Source organism: Parambassis ranga, chromosome 5 (genome assembly GCF_900634625.1).
Source record: "Parambassis ranga chromosome 5, fParRan2.1, whole genome shotgun sequence".
In the NCBI taxonomy this organism is placed as follows: domain Eukaryota; kingdom Metazoa; phylum Chordata; class Actinopteri; family Ambassidae; genus Parambassis; species Parambassis ranga.
This window is the reverse complement of record NC_041026.1, coordinates 24,843,125-24,870,611: the sequence shown is the minus strand read 5'-3', so window position 1 is coordinate 24,870,611 and position 27,487 is coordinate 24,843,125. Positions and strand designations below refer to the sequence as shown.

The following is a 27,487-nucleotide window of genomic DNA, read 5'->3' as shown; positions in this document are numbered from 1 at the left end:
CGCCCCTCTGTCGCACTGCCATCCTGCAGCGGTGGCAGCAAGCCTGGCACACCACAGTGCTGCTGTATACCTCCTACGCTGCTACTGTACAAGCTCTGCCCATGCGTCACAGCACAGCCGTCAATGTCTTGTTCACCACTCGCTACTGGAACAAATTAAATGTCAACAGTTAAGCTTTTAAAATTTAAAAGAAGATAACCAAACAAGCCAACATAAATCAGAAAACTCATCGAGTGGGCTGCATGAAGATATTTTTCTGTTAGCAGTAGTCAAACAGGGGCTGTATGTGTGTCTACGTGTGTGTTTTGGACACCCTGCTCCACCATTCCACCGCGGTAAGGAAAAGAAAACTTGTCAAACGAGGAGAGGGGAGAGTCATTTCTCACCCACCTGACTCCAAGAGAAACATAAAGAATAGGGGTGTTTTTTCCTGTTCACATGAAGGAAAAAAACGTGACCCGTCCTCTCGCTGCTCCACATCATGGGAGTCATAAAATTCCAGTGGATGCTACAAAGTATTTCTACATGTTCAGTGAGCTGTAGCATAGGCTGGCGTGCATGCTCTTTCACACTTCCTTCTTTTTCTATTGCATTTTTCCTTCGTTCTCTCCTCAGGACTGCCACCACCCACCCTCACTTAACCCAGACTGGCCCTCTCATAGCCCTCTCACTTCACAGTGATGGATTAAAAACTCTCTGGCCAGCTAATCCCTAATGTGTAAATAAAACCACCGGACTGATGGGGTGTAGAGGGAGAACTTGTTGAGTGTGGGTTTTGGGTGGGCAAATGGCTCGGGTATGTTTCTGAGCAAGTGTCTGGGCGGGTGTTGGAAGTGACACCTGCACAGACACAGCTGTCCATGAGAGGGAGGGGGGGGGGGTTGAAGGAAGCAGGGGAAGACAAAACAGGGTGTCTGTCCGAGGAGCAGGAAGCCAAGGGGACAATCTATCCATCATCACACCTCTACTCTCTCTCTCTCTCTCTCTCTCTCTAGGCTGGGTCGACCACGGCTAGTGGCAACATCCCACTGGTGCTGTATGATGTGTGGCGGAGTGGAGGCCTTACAGGGTGAGTGTGTGTATCCTCATTTTGGCAATTGTTTAAAACCAAACAGCCTCTTTACACAAACAGTTTTATCCCAGGCCATTTTAAAACCTCTTACTTTACATGATTTGATTTAACTCCGCCCGATCCCTCACGTAATCCAGTTTGATGATGGAGTGGTCACCCATGGGAACATGAATTTACAGCTCCGGCTGAAAAATGAGATGTGTAAAAGCTTTTCCTGCCGACTTGCTGTACTGCCTATTGATTAAGGTGTTACTGGGGCCGAGTGGAAGGGTTTATTTGAGTGTTTTGATGTGTTTATGATGCGCACTGGACAAAAGGCCAAGTCTAATGGGGCCGCAGAGGGCTGCCAGTGCTAAAACAAGCCCTCAGTCGTAGTGAATAATAGGCCAGCTTCTGAATAAGCTGCCATCATTCCAGGTCAGGATGCACCACGGTTTAATGCACATAGCAGATTTGGTTTGGGACTGAGCCAAATGCTAGTAGGACATCAGCATCACACTCTTTCTCTACACATACACACTTGCGAATATGTTCTTGTTGGTTTGCAAAGGTTGTAATGCTCGAATCTAAAAAGAAAGACATTACATTTCAGCTTTATGATCACTATGGGCCAGCTGCAGCAATGAGCAAGTGGTGATACACAAGAGAAAGATTCATCCCCATCATTTTTTTGTTTTCATTCCTTTATGCTATGGATTCTTAATAAAGATGGACAATGACACACAAGCTTTGGAACTCAACTATGGGTCAAGAGGTAGACTGTGAGTGGAGCTGAGGCGGCTGGCTTTTTAAGCAAGGTGGCTAGTAGCCCGAGCTGGCATAAACATGATTTATTTTTGCTGTAAATCAATTTTACCTACCTTTTCAGGAACGTCGGTTTTTTGCACGTTGGATTTCTCAGTGGAGCTCAGGGTGCTCATTGCTGCCCAGTCTATTGTTATATGACCCCAAGAGCCAAAGACATGAAAATGCTTGTGCTTTAGTCTGGATGGGCAGAAAATGACGACATGTCCACATTCTTTCCTGGCCACTGTTTTTTTAACTTCAATCTCGTGTCCATCGACAAACCGACCGTTCCCACAAAGCAATAAAGACAGAGATTATTTTTGAACCATTGCTACCATTAGGGTAGTGCCTCACCGTTTGTTTCAAATATCTGTATGTACGGTAGCTGTAAACCAGTCCTCACCTCTGGAGCACATTCTCTTTCTTTTCTTCTTTGTCTCATCCATCATCCCAGGCTCAGCTGTATCTCTATGATAATGCAGAGCTCAGAGAAAATGGACCATCGGCTCCACTTAAGTCCCAGCTCCTTTTATTCACTCATGATGATGTAACCACCAAAGGTGAAGAAAGAAAGTAGAACAAGGCACATGAAACACAGAGACAAAGGAGTGTGTGTAAAAAGTAAAAGGGGGCGCCTGTTGTTCCGCAGGGCCAAAGGCCTGGTGGTTGCACTGGTGCATGCCTGATACAAATTGCTGGAGCTTTAAAGCTGTAATTATGGTAATAGGCCCAATTGCAGTGTAGTGAAGCTCTAAAGTGCTTCCATGTGTGCGCAGTGCCCCAGAGACCCTGGGTGAGCAGAAAGACTTGCAGCTAACACTGAGATCCCCCAGCAACCTGCAAAATAACCAAACTGCACCAGGACTCATGACAAAACAAAGACTAATGGGCAACATGACCTCAAGGCTCCCTGATTTAACCATAATGGAAGAAAAGCAAACAAATAACATGTTGGTAATCATAAACACACAATGAAGCAGAGCACTAGGAAGCTTGTGGTCCCTTAAATGTATTTTAATGGTATCAGAGGTCTTTGTTCTTCAGCCTGAGAATTCAAGATAAAGCGTTTGAACACCTCCCACCAATCCAACTACAGAAAGGAGTCTCCAGTTTCCCTGTCTGCTTCAGTGCAACAATACTGTTGTTGCAAAAAGTAATCTGTCTCCATTCTTATAAATACTATTGACTACTCAGGAATGAATCTCGGTTGAGACTTCTCCTTTGAGCATGTCCACTGTTTTGACTTGAGAGATGTTAAGTGTTAAAATAAAATCTTAATAGTCTTAAGCCATGTCACACAGATTTCAGACTAAACATTTGTCAGCTAGATTTAATGCTCCTGCTTCAAGAAAGAATGAACAATTGGAGACACTGTAGACATTTTATACAGGCGGCCACAAAAAACAATTAAAATATGACTCTCAGTCCAGAGACTGGAATAAAAATCAATACAAATCCAAAAATAGGTTGAAAAAACAAACAAACAGGAAAAGCTACACTGTGTTCTTCGATGGTTTTGATATTTGTTGACGTGGCAGAAATTTAGACTGTTACTGCAGCTTTCCATGAAATCACTAAATTGAGTGATTACCACTGAGAATAGATCCCTCTTCCAAATACAGAGAAATGTTTCTGTGGTTGTCTTTTGTTATTATTGTCCACCTTTTGTGCCAGAAATTGTGTGTAAACATTGAACAGATTGATCCCTCTCAGGTTAGATGCCCACAGGTTGGACTCAGTGTCTGTGTTCTAAATGTAAATAACATTTCTCATAACCTCAGATTCAGTTGTAGATTCCAGCCCCTCTCTTCTATATTTTCCTAAACTGCAGCCAAAGACATTCACTCTGAGCTTAACTCTCCTGTCGGGCTTTGAAACTATATTTAGCCTGATTCCTCAGGAGAGCTGATTGGCCGACATCAGGGGAATGACAGCTCTCAGTGGCTGGCCAGGCTGTGATGTCAGAGTGAGTCAGGGCACCCGCGGGACGTCTCCGGGTCCACAGGTGGGCCTGATCCCAGACAGGAAATGTAACGCCAGAGAGCTGAGACAAAACATGAGCGTCGAGTTTAAAATTAGTTCTTTCCTCACACTGCATGATATCAGACCATCACATGACCCAGAAGATCGAGGGGATTGTGTGGAGAACTGTGACGTTCAGTAGACCATCTTTTGTGTATCAGCTTTGCTACTTCTATTACTGTGCTGTGGTTGGCTTTGGATTGTGCGTTGATATTGTTGTGTAACACTCACCGAGTATTACTTACACAAGTAAGTAAGGGAGCCTTTCTCCAGAGGCTTCTGTTTCAGCAGGCGGTGATAGATATCTGTGCTGAGATGGAAGCAGCACGTCAAAGGGCAGGGCAACAAACTCCATGTTTATTTGGAGAATTTGCACCAGTTCATGTTTAGATAAACACACAAGCAGAAAGTCTCACACACTCACACCCTCCTTTGTATTTCACACACTTGGCAAAGCCAACAATTGACAGCTAACCCATCTTTGGAGAACAGCCGATCGGGGTTGGTGCATTCTGAAACGTGGAGCTGTGTGAATGGTTGGGATGTTTCTGAGATGACTCACATACTTGGCACCTTGTATAGCTTTACAGTTAAAAAAAATGAAAATGTACAAGTGTGTGTGTGTGAGAGAGAGAGAGACCTACCTCTTAAAATTCAAGTGAAAGAGCTGCACTGCAGCAGAAATGGTAGGTCAATGTAGTGCACTAAAAAGGAAGTGTCATTAATGTCAATCATTGTCTTGTCCAAACTGTCGGTCTCCTTCAGGCTTTGAGACCACACCCATGAAGCCTTGAGCTAAATGCTGACATAAACCTGCTCACAGAGACAATGCTAACTTGCATTGAGCTGGTTCCTCACTATTATATTATCAGCTGTAGGGATGTTAGCAGATGATTGGCCAAAGATTGCTCTGACTTTGTGCTAAAATGAACATCAACAGGTTGATAAGTTAATACAAATACTGATGTGTTAAGTTAAGAATTTGTGATTGAAATACTGTTCATCGTATGGGAGCCATAAATGTCAGTCACTATAATTTAAGCAGATATTTCCGCTCCATACATGAGAACTGTTGCACAAATCATCTGCTGTTGTCGTCATAACTATGCCACAATATCCAGGTAAGAGATAAATATTCAGTCCAAAACATAGTTTACTATAAAGCAACAAACTCCATGGCTGAGAAACAGTCTAATAGAGAAGTGTCCAAAACTGCAGTTCCAATCACAGCCTCTAGGGGCTGGCTCCAAAAGTGAGTCACACCCTATAGACTCCAATTATATTAGGACCGAACATTTTAGCATTAATGTAGGCATAACTGCTTTGAGTGACAGGACTGCCCACTCTCCTCAGCTCCACCTCTTTGCCTGTATGTGGAGTTTAGGCAGACTGTGATGCTGCTAACATGAAAGCAGTCCAAACCCCCCCACAAGGACTCAGATCGGCTTTTGAGACACCTTCCTACCTATAGATTTTAGCTATAGCAGTGGTGAACCTGCAGACCAGCCTCCACCAATGAGACAGATGCAGTTCTCATTTTTTTCCCAGTCTGACTCTGAGCTGCCCAATTTGTCAAGATTTCAGAACTCTTCCAGGGAATGTTTTGCTTTGTGTATTTGTGTTCATTAAGCATCTTTAAAGCTGATAGAAACCAAAACCACATCTCAGACATTTTCTAAAAATGAAAAAGGACAGAAACACAAGTTTTTACACACCAGCAGACCCGAGCAGATGATGAATTCAGACAGACATTTTGTGAGCGTAGACAGTTTTATGTGCTTTCTTTTCACACACACACACGGGCACATGTCCATGAGCACACAATACATTTCATCCATTACATCTGCCCTGGAACGGGCCAGACCATGTGAGTGTGGGGGCGTATTGGCAGACAGGAGGTGTTGGTAGGCAAATACACAGGGAGAGAGAGAATTGGTGAAAATAAAAGGAGACAGACGGGACAAAGTGGATGACGCAGCAAGAAAAAGAGACAGAGGAGAAATCCCCGAACAACTGAGCCAGCTGAGGGGGCCGACGCTGGATGGATGGACAGCAGAGGGACATGTGTGGATGTCATCTGGCCATCAGTCATGCACAGAGAGGGAGAAAGAGAGGGGGTGGGGGGTTGAGAGCTCCTGGAAGGACCTGAAGAGGGGGGACTTGAAGCCTAATCCCTAAAACAGCTGTGTGTAGCAGGGAGGGAGGGTGGATTGGAACTTGGGTGACGGTTACTCTCTCATGGCCCATCACATCCTTTGACCCCCGCAACCATCACTGTACCTCAGTCTTTGTAAAGTGGCTCCACAAACAAGGCCTAATGTTTGACCCACTCCCATGGACCAGCACCCGGACACAAGACCCTGCGTCTCCACCATAAATCACTTACAGATATAGTTGATCTGTGGAGCAACACGTGATACAGTCTGAGCTGGCATACATTAAGTCATTGTTTTCTTTCACCTGTTTTAGATCGTTCTGTCGCCAGAGAGTAAATTTATGATTATGTTTCATTATCATGTAATCATCTGTTAAATAGGAGTTGTGTCTGCATAGTCCTCTTCCTCTCTTTTGCCACCAGGAGTCCAGAAAAGACAACACTAATACTACATGGACACACTAAGCCATAGTTTTACAGCCTAATTATAAAACATGATTTGTCTCCTCCATGCCTAGAAAGGTATTCAGTTCATTGATGTTTTCAGGCTCACCACTAGGTGTCACTTTATCTAACACAGTGGTCCTTTAAATAATCTGCAAATCAACTGCCTCCTTCGCCTGATCGTTGTTTTCTGCTTGTTCAGCATCACTTTGACTTCATGCTGCCTGAAATGAATTTAAAGCACATATTGCTCCTTTTTCTCTCTGCAGTCTGTTTGCAGGCAGCATACCTAGGATGACCTTCATCAGCGTGGGCGGATTCATCTTTCTGGGAGCCTATGAGAAGGTCCGCAGCACTTTGCTATAGCTGCCTGTCCTCTCTGAGTGTCCTAAGATCCAACCTGGTGTAGACAAAGTGTCTCTGCAAGCTGCTCTGTCGTCCCATGGAGGGACCGTCTACGCCTCCAGGCTGCCGGGCCCTGAGAAGCAAGGTGTGCCTAGTGTTTGGGGAAGGAAGTCATGCGCAGGACTAAATGCTCCCTGCTCATTAGCTGTGGGTTGACTTTTACAGCCACATCATTGGATTTGAAGCTACACCCTTTCACAGTAGTTCAACAGTGACTAGCATCTTTTAATGTATGTGTGGGTATTAAAGAATGTCTCTTTGTATGCTTTGAGTGAGCTTTGGTGCTTTCTTTGTGGGTTCCTACACAGTCCTACACGGTTTAATGATCATTTTAATGTTTTATCCATACTTTCTCCTCTGTTAAGCCAAGACACCTGTGTTAAAGACCCACCGGGGAGAGACAGTAATATCTCACCATTGTTACATTCCCACTGAAGCACAGTTGACCTCATCCACCTGCAGCAGCTTTCTCTTTTTTCTTAAGATGCCTCCAACAATAGAAGACTTTGTTAAATTAACAAGGCTTTATCTAGAGGCTCAGGTGTTCCACACAAGTTTTATTATAGCTGGGGTAAATCTGTCATGGCTTTATTGTAAAATACTTTTTAAGGTCACTGAAATGTCACATGTCATATAGCAGTGTTTTTTTACCTTCTCACTTGCTTTTGTAAATTGGCTGGATATTTAATAGTTGATAATTTGACATGCACAGGAATCGTGACACATTTCAGACCAGATCATACCTAGCGACCGCGTCACTGTGCAAAAGGCAGCACACATCCACCCATGAAAAGAAGTTTGCAACAGCATGGCCGGATGAAAATATGTTTTCACCTGAAGTTGTTGTTAAATGAGCACTCTCTTTATTACATATCATGATAGATTGTGGAAAATAAAATGTAATGGTAGTATAGGTTGCATAAATTGCATTATTCCACAGAGTTGAATTATTTTAGTCAGATAAACAGTCTCACTGTGAAACCAAATGTACTAAGCATTTACAAAGCATATTTACCTGCTAGAATGTAGCCAAGCAGCTGCTTTTGACTTTTATTTGCAGAGATCATCAGCTGCTGAAGTCCAAAACTGAAACAATATGTGTGTCTATGTCAACCTCAGGTAAGGACTTAAACATTTGTTCCAGTCTTTAAACACCTAATAGAGTAGTTTTAACATACAGTGTTGATGTGTCTAAAGTATCTTCTCCAGTAAAAAGATGCACCAGCTAATCTGTGCAGGTCTGGATGTTATGTGTATTTCTTTCAAAATAAAAGCACAGTTATCTTATTACAAAATGAACAATGGACCTCCACAGCTCCATGAAGGATTATCTCGGTGTTGTTTAGGTAGAGTAGCAGTGTGTTTTCAGTAAGCCAGCTCTGTTGTCCTTCAGCACTCAGTATGGAGGTATGGATGAAGATTTTGTAAATCCTGGTGGGGCAGGGGGAGACGGATGGCCTCACAGGTGGGACTGTTTGTCATGCTGCTTGTCACTAGGCTGTTGGACAACAATGGTCGGTGTGTGATTGGTGGAGGCCATGGCCAGGGGCATGTCAATCATCTGGTGACAAACATCCATCTGGAATGCACATTCTGACCCTCAGCCCTGACTTAATAGCAGTCTGCAGAAGGAAAAAATATGCCTGCTGTCTTTGGAGCGTCAAGGAGCCAGGAGACATTCCTGGTTGGAAGATTAGCTTTGTGTGCATGTGTATTTGTGGGCTAGGCACAAACTACTTTGCTGCTTTGAAGATCAAGGTCTCTGGATTTCTTGTCTTTTGTGCATGCTCCATTTGAATTGATGGCTTCTCCATAACCACTGTGACATGAGAGCTAAACGCTAAATGCTAACTCAGCTGTTTGTGAGGCTGTTGTTGTGGAACATCTGTTCTTTTTGTTATTTAGTGGCAGGAAAACAGGCGCTACACAAGTACTAATAGCAAAATGGTTTTTATTAGACACTTCAATGCCATGTTAGACACTTCACTGGTTTAGCTTTGACATTGGTACATCGGTTTCAGACAGTTTTCGTTTCAATAAATTACTCAGAACATGAACTGCACTTCACTCACTCACATCCCTTTAACCAGCTACACCGGGGTTGGCTTTCCAACAGGATGTCTGATGGGTCTTGCTGGTATAAACATCTGTGATAGGTGCTCTCAGGTGTAACTGGAGGAGCGTGTCCTCCAGCTGACCTTGATAAAGGCCACTGGTTACATAGCAAAGTTCAGACTGGGGGACTGGCATGCATATATTAGACAATGTGACTGCCTTCTGACCCAGTGTAATCCAGGGACTGTGACAGTGCCTGACTGCATTAATCCTCCCTGTTTGGTTCACAAGCTTCCCAGCAGCATGAAGCTGCACTTATAAGTACCTCGAATATGAAACATCACTGAACTGCAGAGTGTTATTATTAAACTGTGGTGGAATACTGGCCATTTGCTCCTGAATGCAAAACTGTGGATGCATATTACAGCAGTAACAAAACGACAACATCATTCTCCATCTTTTTCTTTTCATAGCATCAGAATATTAAAAGGAAGCATTCTGGCACAATGAGAGAACATTACTGGCTTTTACAGCTGAAGTTTCACCACACGTGGTCGCAAAGTTTCTGAAACTAAATAAAAGCATTTTCCCAACGATATCAGAGCAGCTTCGCAGTAACTATGAAACAGATGGAAGAGCCTCAATGGAACAGCATGTACTGTAGATTTTACTGTGTCAAAACATGTGGAATGTCTCCTCACACAGGAGGAGGTACCTCCATTCTTATTGGCAGATCATGAACACAATCTGCTTGTTTGTATGAAGTGAGCATAAAAAAAGTGCTTTTTAAACGGACCGCCCTCAAATATTGCGCCTCATTTCATGTACCAAAATAATTTACATCAAAGCTCTTCCTTCATTTGTAATCAATGCATGTGAGTTGTGTTTCTGTAAGGCCATAGCTGGCAAAAAAAAAAACATTCAAGTGCAATCAAGTGTTTTGTTTGCTATAAAACGTGTACCAGTATCTCTCACAGCAAAAGTCTTTATGCTATTACGAGTTGAGTTTTCTTTGATCATGCAATAAGGCACTGCAGCTGAATGTTGGTAAAAGCTGAAAAAGGCTGTTTTTTTAAGAAAAATAAAAATACCATCACTCCTCTTTGTCATGCACATATATTCAAACACTCTTTTGTAGAAGTTATATAATATATAAGAAAACTCTTATGTACAGTCATAAGTCCCAAGGTAGAGTTCTCTTTTTTTCCTCTGCACATACATACACTGTACAAGACTCCCTAGATTTACATGCATCAAATGCAAGTCACATTTTTTGGAGCTAGAATTTTTTTTATAGGTCACCTCCCAAAGGAAGGTTTTTAACTATGTACAGATTATACGCTCAGATGGGACGCCACCCACACAAGCTCCACCTTCAAACTCCGGATGCCCCCTACCTTTTCACTTCCCTCCTGGTGCTCACTGTCAGTCCAAATCCAGGGGGTCAGGGCCATTCGCCTCGATATGAGGTAGCAGTTTATTTCCCAGTGCAAAAAGAAAGAGTCCACATTTGGGCTGGATTGAGCGCCTGCTAGTCACTGGCTCTCCTTAGAGGGGCGCTCTCACTCTGAGAGGCTCTGAGGGTGTGTCCATTAGACAACAGAGTCTGCCTGAGCTCAGGCTCGCAGTCAATGTCGAGGCGTCCGTGGCTGGTCACGTCAGAGAGCTTCACCGGCTTGTGGAAGGAGTCTTCCTGTGATGGAGAGCTCGCTGGCATCTGTCCTGCTCTGCTTGCTGTTGAACACAGAAAGAAAGAAAAAAAGTCAGACATGTGACATGTATCCAGACAAATATGCCTTCCAACTCTAGGATACAGAGGCAGTGGAATGTGTGTATAGAGCTGTGTTGACATGTGGAGGTGAGAATTGGTATTCAGAGGCCAATTCCACTGGTACAACTCCTCACTAAAGGAGCTGAATCCCAGTACAGGCCTGGACGTGTATCTGCAGAGGTTTGGCAGCAGTGAGAACCTGGAGCTGCTTTTCAGTGTTTTTAGAGACATCCTGAGGGGCTCTGGGCATACAACTATGATACACTGTCAGATGCTGGTAGGAGACAATCTATCAACAGCCACATTCAGAGGAATGTGCCTCGACTGGGCTCCTAGATGGTTTCTCATGGTATCACCTGATAAAAGTGATATTTCTGTGGGATGTCGGGGTGTTATGGATTTATAGGATAAGGCTGTTGGCATTTGTTCTGGTCCTGAAGCATAAAAACTTTTCTAGAAGCTTTAAAAGTGCATTTAAACACTGTACCTGTTCTGTCATGTATCGTGTTGTGGTTGTTTGGAAATGTGGATCCTTGTGCGTCCTTTCGGATCCCGTTGCAGAGTGGGGTTGTGTGTGACCCCGCATCATGCTTCTCCCCTGGGTAATAGTGAGAGTAAGGTGGGGGGACTAAATGCTGCTGGTACTCCGCTCCTCCTCCAGGACCAAACGTGTGGCTCAGGTAGTCTGGGTCTTTGGAGTAGCTGTTGCCGTTCTCCATACAATCTGTGCACATGACTGCACCATCGAAACCTGCAGGCAGAGAGAAAGGAAAAATACATGATTTGAAGACAGAAAGTCAACAACTCTGTGTCAACACTAGAGTTATGGTGTCTGCTGTAATTATTTCTGATTCTGAGCAGGTCTTCACAGACAGCAGAGCCTCCTTCATCTTTATGCAAAACACCATGGAAAGTGGGAGAGTGCTGCACAACACAAACATTGGGAACAGAGAGTGGAGAGTAAGCTACCTGTGGGGTCTATGACGTGCCCATTAGGCTGAGTTCCACTGCCAGCTTCCACACGGATACACACATCCTGCCTCTCAGACAGAGTGCCCTGAGAGGAGAGATAGCTGGGTACGTCTGGGGGAACTATTGTCTCATCTGGAAGAGAAGAAGGAGCCATCAGAACCAGGTCAAAGGTGAGCAGTAACATCAGAACAAACTAAAGTGCAAATCAAAGCTCACCTGTATTGGTCACACTGCACTCCTCGCTCTTTTTCCTGGTCTGGTAGATGATGCACACCCACACCAGAGATGTCACCACGATACTCGTGACCACAGCAATAACGATGATCCCGATGGTGACCGTGCTCGGGCCCACTGGTGGCATACAAGACCCCCTGCGTGGAGTCACCACTAGCTGGCTGTGAGCACGCTCTGTGCCCAGGGGGTTGGACATGAGGCAGGTGTAGCGGCCAGCGTCTTCCAGCGAGGCGGAGCCGATTACCAGCAGCTGGTTCCCAGGTGTGAAGTGGTGCCTGTCGGAGGGGCGCAGCGGCTGGTCGTTGCGCAGCCAGGTGATGCGGGGTGGCGGGCTGCCGAGGGCTTTACACTGCAGGGCGACTGTGTCCCCAACCACCACGCTGCGGTCCTCCAGTTCCTGCGCCAGGTGGGGTGTTTCTGTGGAAGAGCGGAGCGATCAGTTTCTAATAACGACCACAGAATTCCTGAGGTCAGTGATTTGTATTATTCTATTGTCATTCCATGGCATCAGAGTTTTAGGTTTCTGTTCTCGGGTTTCTGCTTTAGATCTGTTTGTTCACAGTATCGATTACAGACTGTGGGATCATGGTGATTCGGCTAGATAGGCTGAGTACACGGCGGGGCTCAGTTTGATGTCAAACCACTGAAAGCTTATCTCACAATGATATTTATACATCTGAGGTCATATCAGTAATGCTGATATGAATTTTTATTAAGCATACAACAAGATTTCTCTTGGGAAAGAATCCTCTTTAGAACAATGCTTCAGTGTTTCCCCGGAAACTTCACATGTAACTGAATGAGTGTGTGTGTATGTATGTGTTGGCCTCTCCTCTCAGACTGAGCACTTCCCCTCACAGTAGGACATACACAGATTAAGAGATCTCACTTAACCCACTTCAGTCGCCCTTCTCTCTTCTATCAATACTTTCTCCCTCTCCATCAATCCCCCTCTCAACTCTTTCTTTTCTCTAAATCCCCCCCACCACCACACACACACACACACACACACACTCTTTTCCAGACAGGGGCCCCTCGACTGCAGCCACCCTTCTCCTCCTCCTTCCCCTCCACCTCTCAAACCCAAACATCCCCGATTTGGCACAGAGGCAGAGTTGCTCGCTTCAATATTTTACATTGCTGAGTGGATTAACACTCTGCTTGAACTGCTCAAGAAGTCTGACAAGTCCCACAATATGCCACTAAACCAGCTCCACCAGTGTGAGCCTATGAGCTCTTTAGGGGGAATTTAAGGCGTGTAACTTCTTTCTTTCTTTCTTTATTTTTTAGCTCTGTCCAACAAGGGGGTGCTTTGCTCAGTTTAAAAACAAAGGACAAAGATGATCTATGTGCTGAGATGGTTACAGGAGAGAAGCTCTGTGTTGTTTGATTTAATAGTGTAAAACAGCCAATAAACTGGGAGCACTGAGGCCTGCAGTGAAGCAGCCATGACTGTCCCTCCCACAGAGAGAGGAGGGGGGTGGGAATGCCTAACAAACACCCCTCTGTGAGTCCCTCTTGCTCCCACACCATCCCCCCTTTGACCTCTAACTGTGACCTCTGGCCCCTGACCTGCAGCAAGGCCACAGCTGCCGAGAAAAGAAAAATATAAAGCTTCTCATTCTGCAGCCTTGGACTGACCAATTCCCCATGGAGTGCCCAGCTATTTACAAGTGTTCATTTTTGAGGATGTGGGAATCAACACTCTGCTATACTAAAATAGAAAAGAGGCAATGCAAATCAAAGGAGGAGAATTAAGTGTTTACCCAGTACGGTGAGGGTGGCGTTGGCAGAAGCGGTGCCAGCTGTGTTTTTGGCAGTACAGCTATACACGCCCATGTCCTCTGGCTTGACATCCGTGATGAAGAACACGTCATCGTCGGGCATGACATGCATCCGGCGCTCGCGGGCAGCAGGGAAATCTGTGCCGCCATCCTTCTGCCATGCGATCTGAGGAGCCGGGTGGCCCTCTGCAGCGCACTCCAGCCTGGCAGTGTGGCCTGTTCGGATGGTGCTGTCCCTCGGAGTCTTCACGAATGATGGGAGGACTACAGATGGAAAATACACAAATTCCATCAGCACAAAAACCTGCGTTCATATTCCAATCCTCCATGTTCACACCTGCAAGCCGATGAGCTGCGCTGCTGAATCAGTTTTAGCTAAAGAACCGTGACGGCAGTTAGGGATTACATTCAGTTCTTCCAACCACATTTTCCCAGCTGCTGCTGGCAGTCAAATCCGGGGACTTCCGGCTGGAAAACCACATCCCTAACTCCTATAGGAAACTTTGCCTCTGGCAGTTTCAGCTCCTTTACATTCACGTGTATGCCAAGACAACAGGCAGAAAAGCATTTGTGTCAGAGTAACTTGAGACAGTAGAGGTCAGATGCATATTTCAGCAGGGGACCAAACCTATGAATAAATACTCTGTATTTGCAGAAAATCAGAGTGACAGAGAGCAGACGATGAGCCCTGTTAGTGCTGACATAAAGCTAAATCAATTGGGTCTAAATACCATCCTAAGAGAGGTGGAGGCCAAATGAGAGAGACCAGACATTATTTGAGTGGAAGAGAACTCTGCACGGTCACTGATTATAATCGCTTCTCTGTCAAAAGGAACAATTGAAGCTTACATAAGTAGAACATAAACATATCATGAAAATGCTGCAATCACAAGGATCGTTTTGTCTATTCACCCCTTAGCAAGAGATGGGATCTGCATTTAAAATACTGAATTAATTCTAACTTTATAACCAAATCCTTTACAACAGTGATAAATAGAATCTTAACAGAGATCTGTTACATACCGTTGACAATGAGCCGGGCCTTACTGGAGTAGGTGGAACCAAAGTGGTTGGTGATGATGCACTGGTAACGTCCCTCATGGGCAAAAGTGACATGTCGCAGGTGCAAGATTGTAGTGTACTCCATCACACCCCCTCCTGTGCCAGGTGCATCTGGTGTAGCACCGTGGTGGTGAGCGCGCACGTGGGCGTAGTTCTCCATCTCAGCGTGACGGAGCAGCTCCTGGTCCTTGCGCCAGGCGAAGGTCATGGGGGAGGAGCTGCTGCTTGCAACTGTGCATGTGAGACGTACATCACTGCCAAGGACTGTCACTGTTGTTTCTGGTTGCACAGTGATCTGGGGCTTGGGCAGGTCATCTAAAGGTGGAACACAGTAAAAGTTACTTGTATAGTACGTGATAAAACAAAACAGAAGGCGCCACCGAGAATGAGAAGTTTGGGGTCCAAAGTCAAACGACATAAATGTCCCTTGGTTGGTGTGTGCCTGCTATGCAAAGACGGGTGTGAAAGAGGCAAATAAAAACACACAAAATGAACTATTAGCATGTGTGACTGCACACTCAGCACTAAACAAAAACACCACACAAATATGTAAATAACAGTTGTGCTAAGCTGTCAATGTGGCCCATCTGTGCCTCAGACATCTCTTGCTCAACACAACGCCCACATGAACAGAATTACAGAATACACACACACTCATAACTCACCACAAACAAAGCTGGTGGAGGGAGCCTCAAAGATACTGATGCCCTTAAGGCTCTCCGGGTGGGCACAGGTGGCATTGACACTGGCCTGCAAACCACGTGTCACCAACCACTCAGGCAGCCAGTGGAGCTGGCAGTCACAGAGGAAACTGTTGCTCTGAATGACACTGCAAAGGAGAAAATGAGAGTACATGAGGGATATGTCACATCTATTGCATCTGTAACTGAAGAGGAGTGTGTGCAGGCGCCAAACGCAAAGAGGGAGTGTGTGTTTCAATCCAAACCAGGACTGTGTGGGTGTGTGTCTGCTGCTGGCTGCTCCTGTGAGCATCGGTTTCTTTGGACATAAATTATGCGTATTAGTGTGAATGCGTCGATATAACTCACAGGCTTTTTAGGTTCCTCATCTTACTGAAGGCTTCAGCCTGGATGGAACGAATAGCATTCTCCCCCAAGTTCCTGTTGGGACATGACGCATTGTTTCAATCAATTGTACACAAATTACAGCCATACCTATGCACAAATTCTAACCAAGGTGCAATTATCCAGGTCTGTATGAGGATACACACCAGATCTGACAAAAGCCTATGAAAGAGCTTCTAGGAATTCCATTATTTCCACAGAGCTCACCACATGCTCGACAACTTTATTCCGTAGTTGAGGCAGGAAAAAAAGGCCAAAGTTGAGCTTGTGCTAGGCTAACGAGAGAGAAGCAGCTGGGAGCTTGCAAAAGCCCCTGTCTTCTCCTTTTACAAAGACGCTATTAAATTGCTGGCAACCTCCTCTCTGCCAGCTACTTTTGGCAACCCCAACCCCCACCCCAACCCCTTACACTCTCTCTTTTTCTCTTGTGGCATACTCACAGGTGTTCCAGGGTCTCCAGGCTAGAGAAGGCTTTCTTGGCCACCGATTTGATCTTGTTTCCAAACAGAGACCTGCCGTTTCCAAACATGAAGGGTGTGGATAGATGAAGGGGAGAGGAAAAGGGGGAAGACGGGGGGGGGTGAAAAGAGACAGCAACATGGGGGAGAGAAGCACAATTAGTAAGGCTGAATCTGATAAGAAGAAGGGATTGAGGTATTGGAAATCTGAACTGCATGGAGATTAGCCAGGAGGAAGGGTGAGCGAGATTGAATGGGGTTGAGGCAGGCTAGTGGATGGTTTGGGGGAGGGCACCTGGGCTCTGAGCTGCTCTTCAAAGACTACTTTTATCTTTATTAGAATTTAATAGCAACAACCAGGCGGGGCTGTGCATATGTTTTTTTTTTCTTGCTGAGCTTGTAATGACATACGTGCAATCACTCAAGTGTGTATCTGTGCAACAGTCAGGGCAACAAGTGAGTTGCTTTTCCCTCTAAATTTGGGGGCCTGATCCTTTCCTCCACCTTCTCCCTGCTGCCAGCTCCTGTCCTGCTGTAGCCTTCAATTCACAGGAAGAGGAGATTCGGCTGACTGGCTCACAATGAAAACCCCAGTGTCTAAACTCATCCACATGTACACACAGACACATGGCTGTCGGATGGTGTGTCATTCCTTTTAAATCAAATAAATCAAAAGTTGACAGGCAACTTTTATTTTGGGAATATTTTTTTTTATTAAGTCAATCCAAACATGTTGGATTGACTTCCAAGATTTTCTTGCTTTTCTTGCTTTAAGATTCACTTCCATCCCGTGTGGCGACATTCACAAGTTGCATTTAAGGAACTCAGTATGTGACACTTTGATGTCCACTTCTTTCTCTTTTCTGCGTTTCTTTTTTTCCCATGGCTTACTTTGCCAGCCTTAGGATGCACCAGGCAGCTTCCGCCAACGCCGTGACAAAAGGGGCAGGGTCAGAGGGCGGGGCATGTGAGGCGTTTGATGTTTGATGACTGAATGCAGCCCTCAATTTCACCCTCTCTCAGTTCCTAACAACAGAGACTGGGAAAGAGGGGACGAGAGGAGCGGAGGCATGGAGGAGAAATAGAAGTAAGCCTATTGGGGAGCAAACCCCTGCCAGCTCGAAGAAAAGCTCTTTCTCTCCCTCTTTTTATACTTCTTTCTTTCAGCGGCACTCACACTGGGAACCATCTTGGCTGGACATCATCTTTTCATCCTGCAGGTTGATGATTGCCGCTTATTGCCAAAAACTTCATGCCCGCCGTAACTTCTCAACTTGCTAACTTTTGACATTGAACTTTTTTTTTTTTAACAAGTAGGCTAAAAACACTGATGAGTAATCATGTAAAATGAATTAAAAAATTCATTACATCTTCTTTTTGAACCTCTATCAATAAAAAGAAAGTTGAAAGAGAAGTTGAAAGAAAGTTGCCTGGGTTTCCAAAGGATGAGGAGCGTAAAAAATTACCGTCTGTTTCATGTGCAAGTCTAAAAGAATAGGGGCCCTAGTCATTGCTGTGTGAACACTTCCTTTCCAAGTGAAGTGTGGGGTTTTGACAGGACAGATGTCGTAGGCTTCAGAACTGTATTGCCTTAAACTGGGACTAGTAAAGTGGTGAACTGGGACTTTTAGGGAAACTTTTGGATGCAAAAAAAATAAAAAACAAAAAGCTCCTGTTTATTTTTGAAGAACAGCCGAGAGAATCTCAGAATCAGTGGCAGGCCAAGACAGAGGGACAAGAGGGAGGTGTTGATAGAGGAGGACGGGAGGGGGACACTCACAGCTTGTTGAGGCTGTCCAATCCAGAGAAGGCCCCATTGGTGTCCTCTATTGTGCCCGAGATGTCGTTATGGTCCAGCTCCCTATGGAGAATGAGAGAAAAGAAGGGGATAAGAAAGTTGGAAGGAGGGAGGAGAAGAACGGGGACAGGGTCTGCCAGCGCTGAAGCATTTCCCACCCCTGGCAAAGGCTACTCTGGAAGTCACGGGTTACCCCCCCCCCCCCCCCCCCCCCCCCCCCCCCCCCCCCCCCCCCCCCCCACCCTGCTGCACCTGGCCTTAACAGCCCCTTTGCCGCTCTGCCAACCAAGTGCATTCTTTCCTTGGAGGGGTGGAGAGGGAGTGTGCATGTGCATTGGTGTGTCGCGGCAAACCCGAGTGCAGGGAAACACATGTATAATTCATGACAGCATGGAGCGACTGGCGAGAACACAATGCCTTGTGAGAGGCCAGACAGTTGAGTTCGATGGCGGCAGGTATAGTACAGCCAAAACTCTTAATGGGGTTAGCGGCCAAGCTTAGCCATGGCCAGGCAAAGACAAAACAGATTCAATGAATGAATTAAAATAGAAAAAGGGCTTCTTTTACAGCAGTTGGGGGGGTTTCTGAACACTTCTTGAATGCATCTGCATCCTTCTGCAAGTTTTAAAGAACTACCTCATAGCTGCAGATGAGTCTGTACTCCACCCTCCTGCATGGTGATCAAAAGAAAACAGAACTCCCCTGAACCAGTAAAGAACTTCCAAACTTGAGAAAGGCCTTTGAGGATGATGGTCAGCCACACCCTCATCCAGCCCTAACAATAGCAGCCTCCGCTCCTTCATCTCTTATTTCCCTCTTGTTCCTTTCAGTCACCAATGGCCGCTGTCTTAGTTGGACTGAACTCAGGCTGCCAATTTCCTGCTCTTTCTGGCTGGCTGGATGTCAATGGCCATTGCCTTGTTAAAGCAAGGCCAGTGGTGGGGGCTGTGGAGCAGAGAGACTGGGTACTGAGACGGGGGCCTCGATGAGCCAACGACCCCCGTGGCCAAATTAGAGGGCAGGCTGGCTTGTTTGGAGCTTTCACACCCCGATGCAGGCTCCAGCCCCATGCCAGCACAACCAGCAACGCAGGCCCAATTAAAGCTCCCCCAGCTCCTTTTCAGGGCCCTGCCTATGCCTGTCCTCCCCTCCACTGATTAGATTAGGGCTGCCTCAAAGACACAGAGAACAGGAGTGATACAAGGAGAGGGGAGAAAATCAAGCAAAAATATAGAAAGTGACAGTGTGTAGGAAAACACAAGGAGATGACAGAATACTCTTTAGGATAACAAAGGAAAAGAAATGGGCATTAAGTGCTCTTTGTGTAAAGCCAAAAGAAAAAAAATGGGCAATTAAAGACAAGGAGGAAAAACACAAGAAAGGCTGAGATAATGGCAGTCAAAGCTCCCATCCCATCCCATCCTTCCCTCTGCAGCTAGTTATCTCGCACCAAGGGTGCCAGCAGAGAGAGGCCTTATGTGCCTTGGCTTGTCACCATGCTGTGAAAGACAGAGCTCATCTAGCGAGCTCTGGCACAAATCCCCTTTCTAGCTTTCTCACTGGGATGTGGCGCAGCCAAGAGGACCTTGGTTAGGAACCAAGACCCCCAAGTCTTTCTGTTGGATTCATCCACTGACTTTAGTTCTATTCTTTTCTTTTTTTGGTGTGTTTTTTGGTGCAGAAGGAGCTGCCTTTATTCACCACTTCTAAAAACAGGGAACGATCTCAAGAGAGCTGAGTGACACAGAACACTTTTAGATCCAACTTCATCCAAACTGCAAAACAAAACCAGACAAAAGGAACACAAAACTAAGGAATTGCTACAGAAACCATGGCAGTAGACCCCTCGTAAAAGTCGAAGAAAAAGAAAAAATTAAACAATAAAACCATGAATAAAGATGAATGCAAATGAGATTAAACCCATTTTGAAAAGTAAATATCCCACAAAGTCAACTAAAAGGGTTATGTAAGCTTAAATATCAAATGACACACAGGCTAAACCAATATTAAGCATCTCAGCTTTCACTGCTCCCAAGTGGCACATCTTAGCCTTATCGTCCGCCGGGGCAAAAACCATGAGTGTGTTGTTGGGGGTCGTTTAGGACTTGGTAATGGCTGGTAGGGGGTGGTGTACTTACAGGATGCGTACGGCCTTGAGGCCCCTGAAGGCTCCCTCGTTGATGTGGCTGATGGAATTGTGGCCCAGCCGGAGGGTGTGCAGATCCCCCAGCACAGCCAGGCTTCCCTCATCCAGACGAGTCAAGTTGTTGTACGACAGATTCCTGGAGAGAGTAAGAGACAGACAGAGAGAGAGAGAGAGAGAGAGAGAGAGAGACAGACAGACAGGAAGGAGCACAGAGGCAGAGGTGGAGAGAAAGTGAGGGAAAAAAGGGGAGACAGAGAAATGTTCTGTGTGAGGTCTGGAAGGAGATGACAGGTTGGCAGAACGCTGAGGCTGCTCGCGACATCATTATACTTAAATTTCATGGCTGATTGAATGTCTATTTGCCACTCTGTGATGTGTTTTTCCATTGTGCTTTTTCCCCTCACCACAAGATGTTAACAGAGAATGTTTTTAGCAGAACTCTGAGCTCTACCGAGGTCTTAATCGTCAGACATGGAAGAAAAGTTCATGGCTGGAACTTTACATGTCTACAAACTTCATTTAAAGGCCTTCCTAAGCATGTGGTAAACCTCAGGGGAATGTACTGTCCCTCGTGTACTGCAGCCATCAAAATAACAGTGATTTTCATATGCAGCCCTCTGACTCGTTTCCCGTTCTATAAAGCATGGATAACATACAAATGGGATGTGAAGACTTAATGACTTTTCAAGGAGATTCAGTGATCTGGAGAGGGAATTGTTATGTGGTGATGTACTCGTGAAAATTAGTGAAAAAATTGCATTCTATTTCTACACACTTTACACATAATACATCCTGAAAAATCCTGATTACAAATGATAATAAATGCTATAATAGTATCTTTCAAACAGTGTTCAAAGGCAGTATTGTGGATTTTATTGCCCTCTCTGGGGTCCAGGTTTGCTTGACCAGTCATGTGTGCAGAGATTCTCTCTGATGACCAGCTCAGCCCGGTGCATTGGGAATGCAATAACAGGCTCCTCATAAAGACGAGTCACTCACTTCTATCAGCCGTGGAGGTCATCATAACGTCTAGATAATAAAATCATATAACCACTAACTGGTGCAGTGCCAGGAGGCTGATTCAGGAACTCTGCTGGGAGCAATCGCTCATTCACAAGACATGCGCACAGGAAACAGCATTGAGATACACAGAGCAAACTCGCATGATCACTGTCTACCTCTTTATCCCTCCTGACGGTTACACATACACAAACAGAGGCGCCACAGATAGCACAGGCTACCGCGTTGTTAGCAACGCCTCAGCTGAGCGAGCTCAGTCAACAGTACAGGAAAGACTCTCAGATAATAACTTGCTAGACAAAAAGCAGTGAAGGTGATCCTTCAGTGTAATTACCACAACACAACCAGTGGATTACACGCCAGTTTGCCAAACCCCTACACTTCAGAACTGAGTACAAAAACTCTTGTCAAAGGGCTTGAGTGCCGTTGAGCCCAGCTCTAATTATGGGATAAACAGGCTTATCCTGAGAATAGTAGTGTATTGAGTGTTAAAGCAAAATGTCATTTAAACCTATTGAAGGTAGATGTATGACATAGGTGGTGGGTGTGAGACCTGGGTTCTGGGTTTATCATTGAACACAGACAAAGTAAAAGCACTTACCAAATTTTGGTGTTTTAAGTACCTAAATTTTGCATTTTACCACTTTAGTGGTAAAATGCAAAAAAGAGTTATCATCTCAATATTAGGAACTTAAACTACTTAAAATATTTGCATAAGGACATCTGGCATGAGGGTTCGGGCTAATTTAAATGCTGGTACTCACAGTTCTCTCAGCTTTTGGCAGAACTTCCATCCATCAGGGTTGATACGGGCTATGGAGTTGTTACTGAGGAACAGTTGCTGAAGGGAGGTCAGGCCATACAGGGAGCCACTATTTACTTCTGTCAGGCTGTTGTAGTCCAGGTGGCTGCATGAGATAAAATTGCAAATAAAAAAAGTGAGTTTTTTTTTATCTTAACAGTTTTAGGCAACAGAAGGTTGGTAGTATAATTACATCTTAAATTGAATGTAATTTGTGACCATTAGTTAGACCATTTTGCATGTACTTTAAGTAATTATGTAAAAATTGCAGGTTGACTGGAACAAGTGTGATTTTAGTGATTGTGTGCAAGTTCCAGTAAAGGTACAAAGAGATTAATTTTATTGTAAGACTTGGGTGGTGTGTGAAAGCACAAGCGAATAGGATTTGACATTCAGGCAGGACCTGCTCCCAGTTTATTGTAGCACCTAAATTCTATAAATGACGATATATAGGGATGCTTATGTATCACTGTTGTTTCAAAATAGTTTTTTTTTTTTTTTTTTTTTTTTTTTACATACAGGACTTTCATCTTGGCCAAGTCCCAGAAGGCTCCGTCAGTCAGCTTGCTGATGCTGTTCCTTTGCAGTTTGAGAACCTCCAGGCTGGACAAACCCTGGAAGGTCAGGCCCTCCACCTGACGGATGCGGTTCCTGTTCAACTCACTGCAGGATGGGTAGGTAAACACACAGAACAGAAAACATGACACAAGGTCTAAAAAACAGTACGTAATCATTCTCTCCTTTGTATATAAAGCCTGAGAACACCTCTGCATATAACAATGAATCCATACAGCTGCCATGTGTGTGCGAAGGCTGTAAAAGCCCTCCGCTTGGCAAAGATAAACATCCACAGAGGATCTTTTGTGTCTAACGTGCATCACCACTAGCATGAGCAGATACAGTGTCATTGAGGCCACCTGTCCAACAAAAGGCACCTGGGGAAACCACTGGAGCTACAATGGGGAAAGACTACCATTACGTGGCTCTACAGACCAGAGGTGTTGAGCTACAAATGGGTCCTTCTTGCTGTTACGCTGGAGGGAAGTTCGACAAAGATAATGGAGCATGGTGTGTAGACAATGAACCGAGCACTTTGGGGATATGGAAGAAGGCAATAAATCACTAATAATATGGCTCTGGTGTTTACCTAGTCAGACCTTATCCATCCCCAGAGGTATAGCTCACGCTAATAGCGTTCCAAATGTTAAACACACAGAGCTCGATCAACAGACACTAAAAACTCCTCCTCATTCAAACTCTTAATTCTTTTCAACTCTGTACAGTCTCCAAAGGCTACAAACTGGGAAACCCATTCATTTTCAGCCTCAACATAAATGTCAAAAATACAATGTTTTTGCAGTGTGAGCTGTTCTGACAGATCAAAACACAACCTTGTCAGCAAGCTAACTATGTTGTTAAACTGATAAAATCCAGTGGTACTCACAGCTGGGTGAGCCTCGGGAGCTGGAAGGCTTTCACAGGGATCTGGCTGATGCGGTTTCGGCTCAGTCTCAGAACCTGTAGAGTTGAGCCCAGATGGTCCAGTGCTCCAAGCTCCAACACACTGATTTTGTTGTTGCTCAGGTACCTAAACAGAGGCAAACCATGTGACATCAATGATTTACAACAAACCTCAAACATGTGCTAATGAACGGCCCAACTTCATTATCCTGCATATTCTTGTAAGCTGAAGTCACTAAACAATCTTTCCACACAGAGACCTTTAAAGTTTGAACTTTTTATTTCATTGCAGTACGTACATTTTTAAAGATTGCTGTGTACTTACAGGTCTCTGACTTGGAGGCCTGCAGGGAAGCAGTGCCCTCGTAGCTCAGTGATGTCATTATTGCTCAAATCCAGGGTCTCCACAGAAACCAGTTCTCTGGTCCTCCTGCCGTCAATACTGCGGATCTTATTATGATGTCTGAGAAAAAAGAACACAAATACATTAAGCACACTCACTTTGGTGTACTTTTCCCAACAACTACAGATGGGAGAACACTCTCAATCTCCTGGCTTCTTTAAGCTCACTCAAGCACAAAAAGAGAAGAGTACACAGAACAAAGTGGCCTTCATCCACTACAAAATCTGAAGAGCCTTCAAACAGAGGCTGCTCCTCTTTAACAGCTCCAAGGACAAAGAAACAGACACAGCTGATGTGATCAACCAGAGCAACTTAAGAGTGTAGTTGCAGTGTACTTCAGGGAGTGATGGAATGGAGAGATGGTTGTGTGATATTTAAAGAGGTCTGGCCGCTCTCAGGGTAGAGATGTAACAACTGACTAGGAAAGCAAAACCATTATGACAAGATGCATCCAACAATTAATCCACAGCATTTCCAAGTTTCCTGATCTGACCCAAAAATACAACAATCCACATGAGGAAACATTCGATCTTGGCTAAGTTTTGTCAGGCTTTGTTCACATGATCAAGCCAGAAGCCTGAGAGAACACTGGACAGATTTCAATTTAGGGGTCTTGTGTGGAATGGAGGGTCACTAACTCCACCCTACCGTTTACACTTTAACATGTGTGCTGGGTTATTTTAGGGACCACAACTACACAGAGGAGACGAGAAAGTGAGATATATAGCAAAAGAATGCAGTTGCAGTCATTACCCTTCACTCTGGAAGAGAAGTGGATTGTGGGAATCAGTGCTTGCTAGTCATCCAGTTCTGCTACACCATCAGTTTGTATGAGAGCGTGTTAGGAGACTGGGACCATGTTATCTGACATGAAAGCCTTTACTTGGTGACACATTTGACACATGACTGGGTACTAACTACGGATGGGCATTTGATTTAACATTTCATTTCCTGGACTAGTTAAAAAAAATCTGGAAAAAAGATGAAAGATGAAAAATATGTTTGAGACTTAATCCTTTTTCTCTTCTTTACAAAGATTTAAGTCTGGTCTCTGTGGACTCAAGTTGAAACCTGCTATGAATAACTGTCATCTATCTGGGGCTGACCTGTTCAGATTTTCTGGCAGCTCATACCAAATCTGATGACACATTATGAGCCAATGCCATGAGCGCAGGACATCATTTTCTCAAAGGTTAGGCACAATAGGCAGATAGTTACTCTAGCACTGAGAATTGACAGATTGATCAACATACGAACCAGGAATTTTGACTAATCTGTATCTTTACTGACATTTTGAAAGTTTGATAGTATTGTTATGTTTATTATTGCTTGCTTAACTTACAGGATGACGGGTGTGTGTGTGAGTATGTGTGTGTTCAACAGAGAGTGCAAGAGAGCAGGTGTTCTACCAGTCAAACTCATCAAAACAAGGTCAGTCCCTCCTTCCTTGCTAGCCTTCAGCTACCACAAACACACACATACACACAGCTCACATTTACTGGTGTCTGAGAGGAGGAGGGGTCACACCACAGTGGCCCACCTGAATAAACAGTGGCAGAAATGGTTAAGCGCAAACACACACAACACAAATAACAAATGAACACATGGGACAGAGTAACAGACAGTGAGCAAAAGGGGGGAGGAATGGAGTGGGGGAGGACAAAAAGGGAAGGAGGTTTAAGGGGTGAGGTGGGGTCAACAGCTGGTGACCTCAGCTGGGAAAAACAGATCAGTCTCAAACTGGAGGGAGAGGTTGACCTCTCTCTCTCTTTCTCTCGCCCCGTTCTTCTTCCACCACTCAAACCAAATTCCCTCTCCTCCTCTTCTTCCTCCCCCCTCCTCCCACAGCCAGAGCCCAGCTGCGTGTGAGAGACAGATAAAACCTCGGCGCTCAATGTGTTTGAAGTCCACACATACAATAGTAGCATTTATAAAAACTGATTATCATACGGCCACTGACATTTCTGATAAAGAGGAGCTTGGTTCACTCTTGTTCTCTTTGATGTGCTGGGGGCCTTATTCGCCTTGATTCCACTTAATTCCAAATCTCATTACCCTGCCCTATTGACCATCTGATTATCATGAGCCCAGCTCATTTTGACACTTCTTTTGATGTATGGAACATGCATCAGGGGTTTTACACTAGCATGCCCATTCTCCTGTTTCCAGTGTCATCTTTGAGGTTGATTGTTCGGCCTGTCCCTTTCCGTTTGAAGCCGGCACTTGGGACAAAAGGAGAATTATTTCAAAATCAGATCATCCAGCGGGCCATATGATTTCTATCCCAAGCTGTTCTAAAGGGCCCCTTTGATGTTGACTGGGCAAGCGATGAACACAATGGGAAAGTTTGTGCTGCTCTGCTGTCACTTTGACACTGTGTTTTTAAACTTTTTGCTGCTACTTTTTTTGGCCGTCCTGCTGTGGCATTCTGGGAGTCTGCGGGACGTCAAGTTGGCTCGCCAAGTGCATTGTGGGAGTGTGGGAGCCTGGCATATGTTTCTTTGGACAGTTTATCAGAAGGTTTTTATGGTTGATGCCTAGTTTTAAAGTTAAATGTTCTTCATTAGATACACCTCAGAAGCTTTGTCTGTTGTTTGATTGATGTCTAATCAAATGAAGTGGTCACAAGAGCTGCTGTAATAAAAAAAGGTGCCATACATAGCAATGAAAGAGGTGTAATGGCCAAAGAAAGGGAGCTTCAGTAGAAAGGAACTTAGTCCTTCACTAAGCTTAAGTTTAATAAAAAGAAAGGAAAGAGGAAGCTGACACCCTTTATGTCCTCATATTACTATCATGTCACATAAGACCTGTAAGACTATTGTACTTCTGTACACCCCCACAGTTTCCATTTAACAAGTTCCTTGTAAATGAAATCATTCAAGATTATCAATCAAACAGGACTATTGTGATATGTTAAAAATACTACTCTGATAATTATCCTGGCAAAACATAATCTTTATAAACTGTGAAAACAGCATTAAAGAAAACACAAAGAGTTTATTCTGTTTTTATGTTAATGCCAAAAACATTGCTTTGCTTCTCCTCCAAATATAATAAATACCATAATGAAGGTGCAAATAACTATACTAAAATGTTCTGTTCTGGGCTGTACCACCTAGCAGAAAAGTACATTTCTGCTGAGTGTTTAATACCAGAAGTTTGTAAAATGTGCCATCTACGTTAGCAACACAACTGACAGATATCTCTTTCCCGTTCTCTTTCCCGTTCGTACATGCAAACCTCACCAAAAACTCTTACACAAAATCTCAGACAGACTGTAACAACCACATATTAAAAGCTCTCAGCCGTTTGGGAAACTTTGGGAAACTACTGATTGATGAGTGGCTGAAGACAGACTCATTCCATTTGCTTGTGTGTGTGTGTGTGTGTGTGTGTGTGTGTGTGTGTGTGTGTGTGTGTGTGTGTGTGTTGTGTAAGCCGCTGTCCCACACAAACATGTAGTCAGATGACATTCCAGACAATCTCCAACCAATGGCACAGGAGCACTGCCCTACAGTCTATGCACTGCTAGGACACAGAGACTCACACTCC

At 44.7% G+C, this 27,487-nt stretch overlaps 2 protein-coding genes across 2 annotated transcripts in view; one reads left to right on the top strand and one right to left on the bottom strand.

The window, feature by feature from the left end:
• Positions 1-7,149, top strand: part of slc25a26 (solute carrier family 25 member 26) — a 42,184-nt gene extending 35,035 nt beyond the window's left edge. The window contains exons 9-10 of the mRNA XM_028406927.1: positions 996-1,069; positions 6,749-7,149. Of these exons, the coding sequence (XP_028262728.1) occupies positions 996-1,069; positions 6,749-6,845 (171 nt within the window). The 3' untranslated portion in view covers positions 6,846-7,149. The remainder of the gene's footprint in view (positions 1-995; positions 1,070-6,748) is intronic.
• Positions 7,150-8,818: 1,669 nt separating this feature from the next.
• The window catches only part of lrig1 (leucine-rich repeats and immunoglobulin-like domains 1), a 33,002-nt gene continuing 14,333 nt past the window's right edge, over positions 8,819-27,487 (bottom strand). The window contains exons 4-18 of the mRNA XM_028405420.1: positions 23,858-23,995; positions 23,516-23,659; positions 22,591-22,734; positions 22,034-22,177; positions 20,242-20,385; positions 18,086-18,166; positions 16,288-16,359; positions 15,812-15,883; positions 15,428-15,591; positions 14,724-15,077; positions 13,683-13,964; positions 11,899-12,333; positions 11,680-11,814; positions 11,198-11,461; positions 8,819-10,673 (exon numbers count right to left, since the gene is read on the bottom strand). Coding sequence (XP_028261221.1) covers positions 10,471-10,673; positions 11,198-11,461; positions 11,680-11,814; positions 11,899-12,333; positions 13,683-13,964; positions 14,724-15,077; positions 15,428-15,591; positions 15,812-15,883; positions 16,288-16,359; positions 18,086-18,166; positions 20,242-20,385; positions 22,034-22,177; positions 22,591-22,734; positions 23,516-23,659; positions 23,858-23,995 — 2,776 coding nt within the window. The 3' untranslated portion in view covers positions 8,819-10,470. The remainder of the gene's footprint in view (positions 10,674-11,197; positions 11,462-11,679; positions 11,815-11,898; positions 12,334-13,682; positions 13,965-14,723; positions 15,078-15,427; positions 15,592-15,811; positions 15,884-16,287; positions 16,360-18,085; positions 18,167-20,241; positions 20,386-22,033; positions 22,178-22,590; positions 22,735-23,515; positions 23,660-23,857; positions 23,996-27,487) is intronic.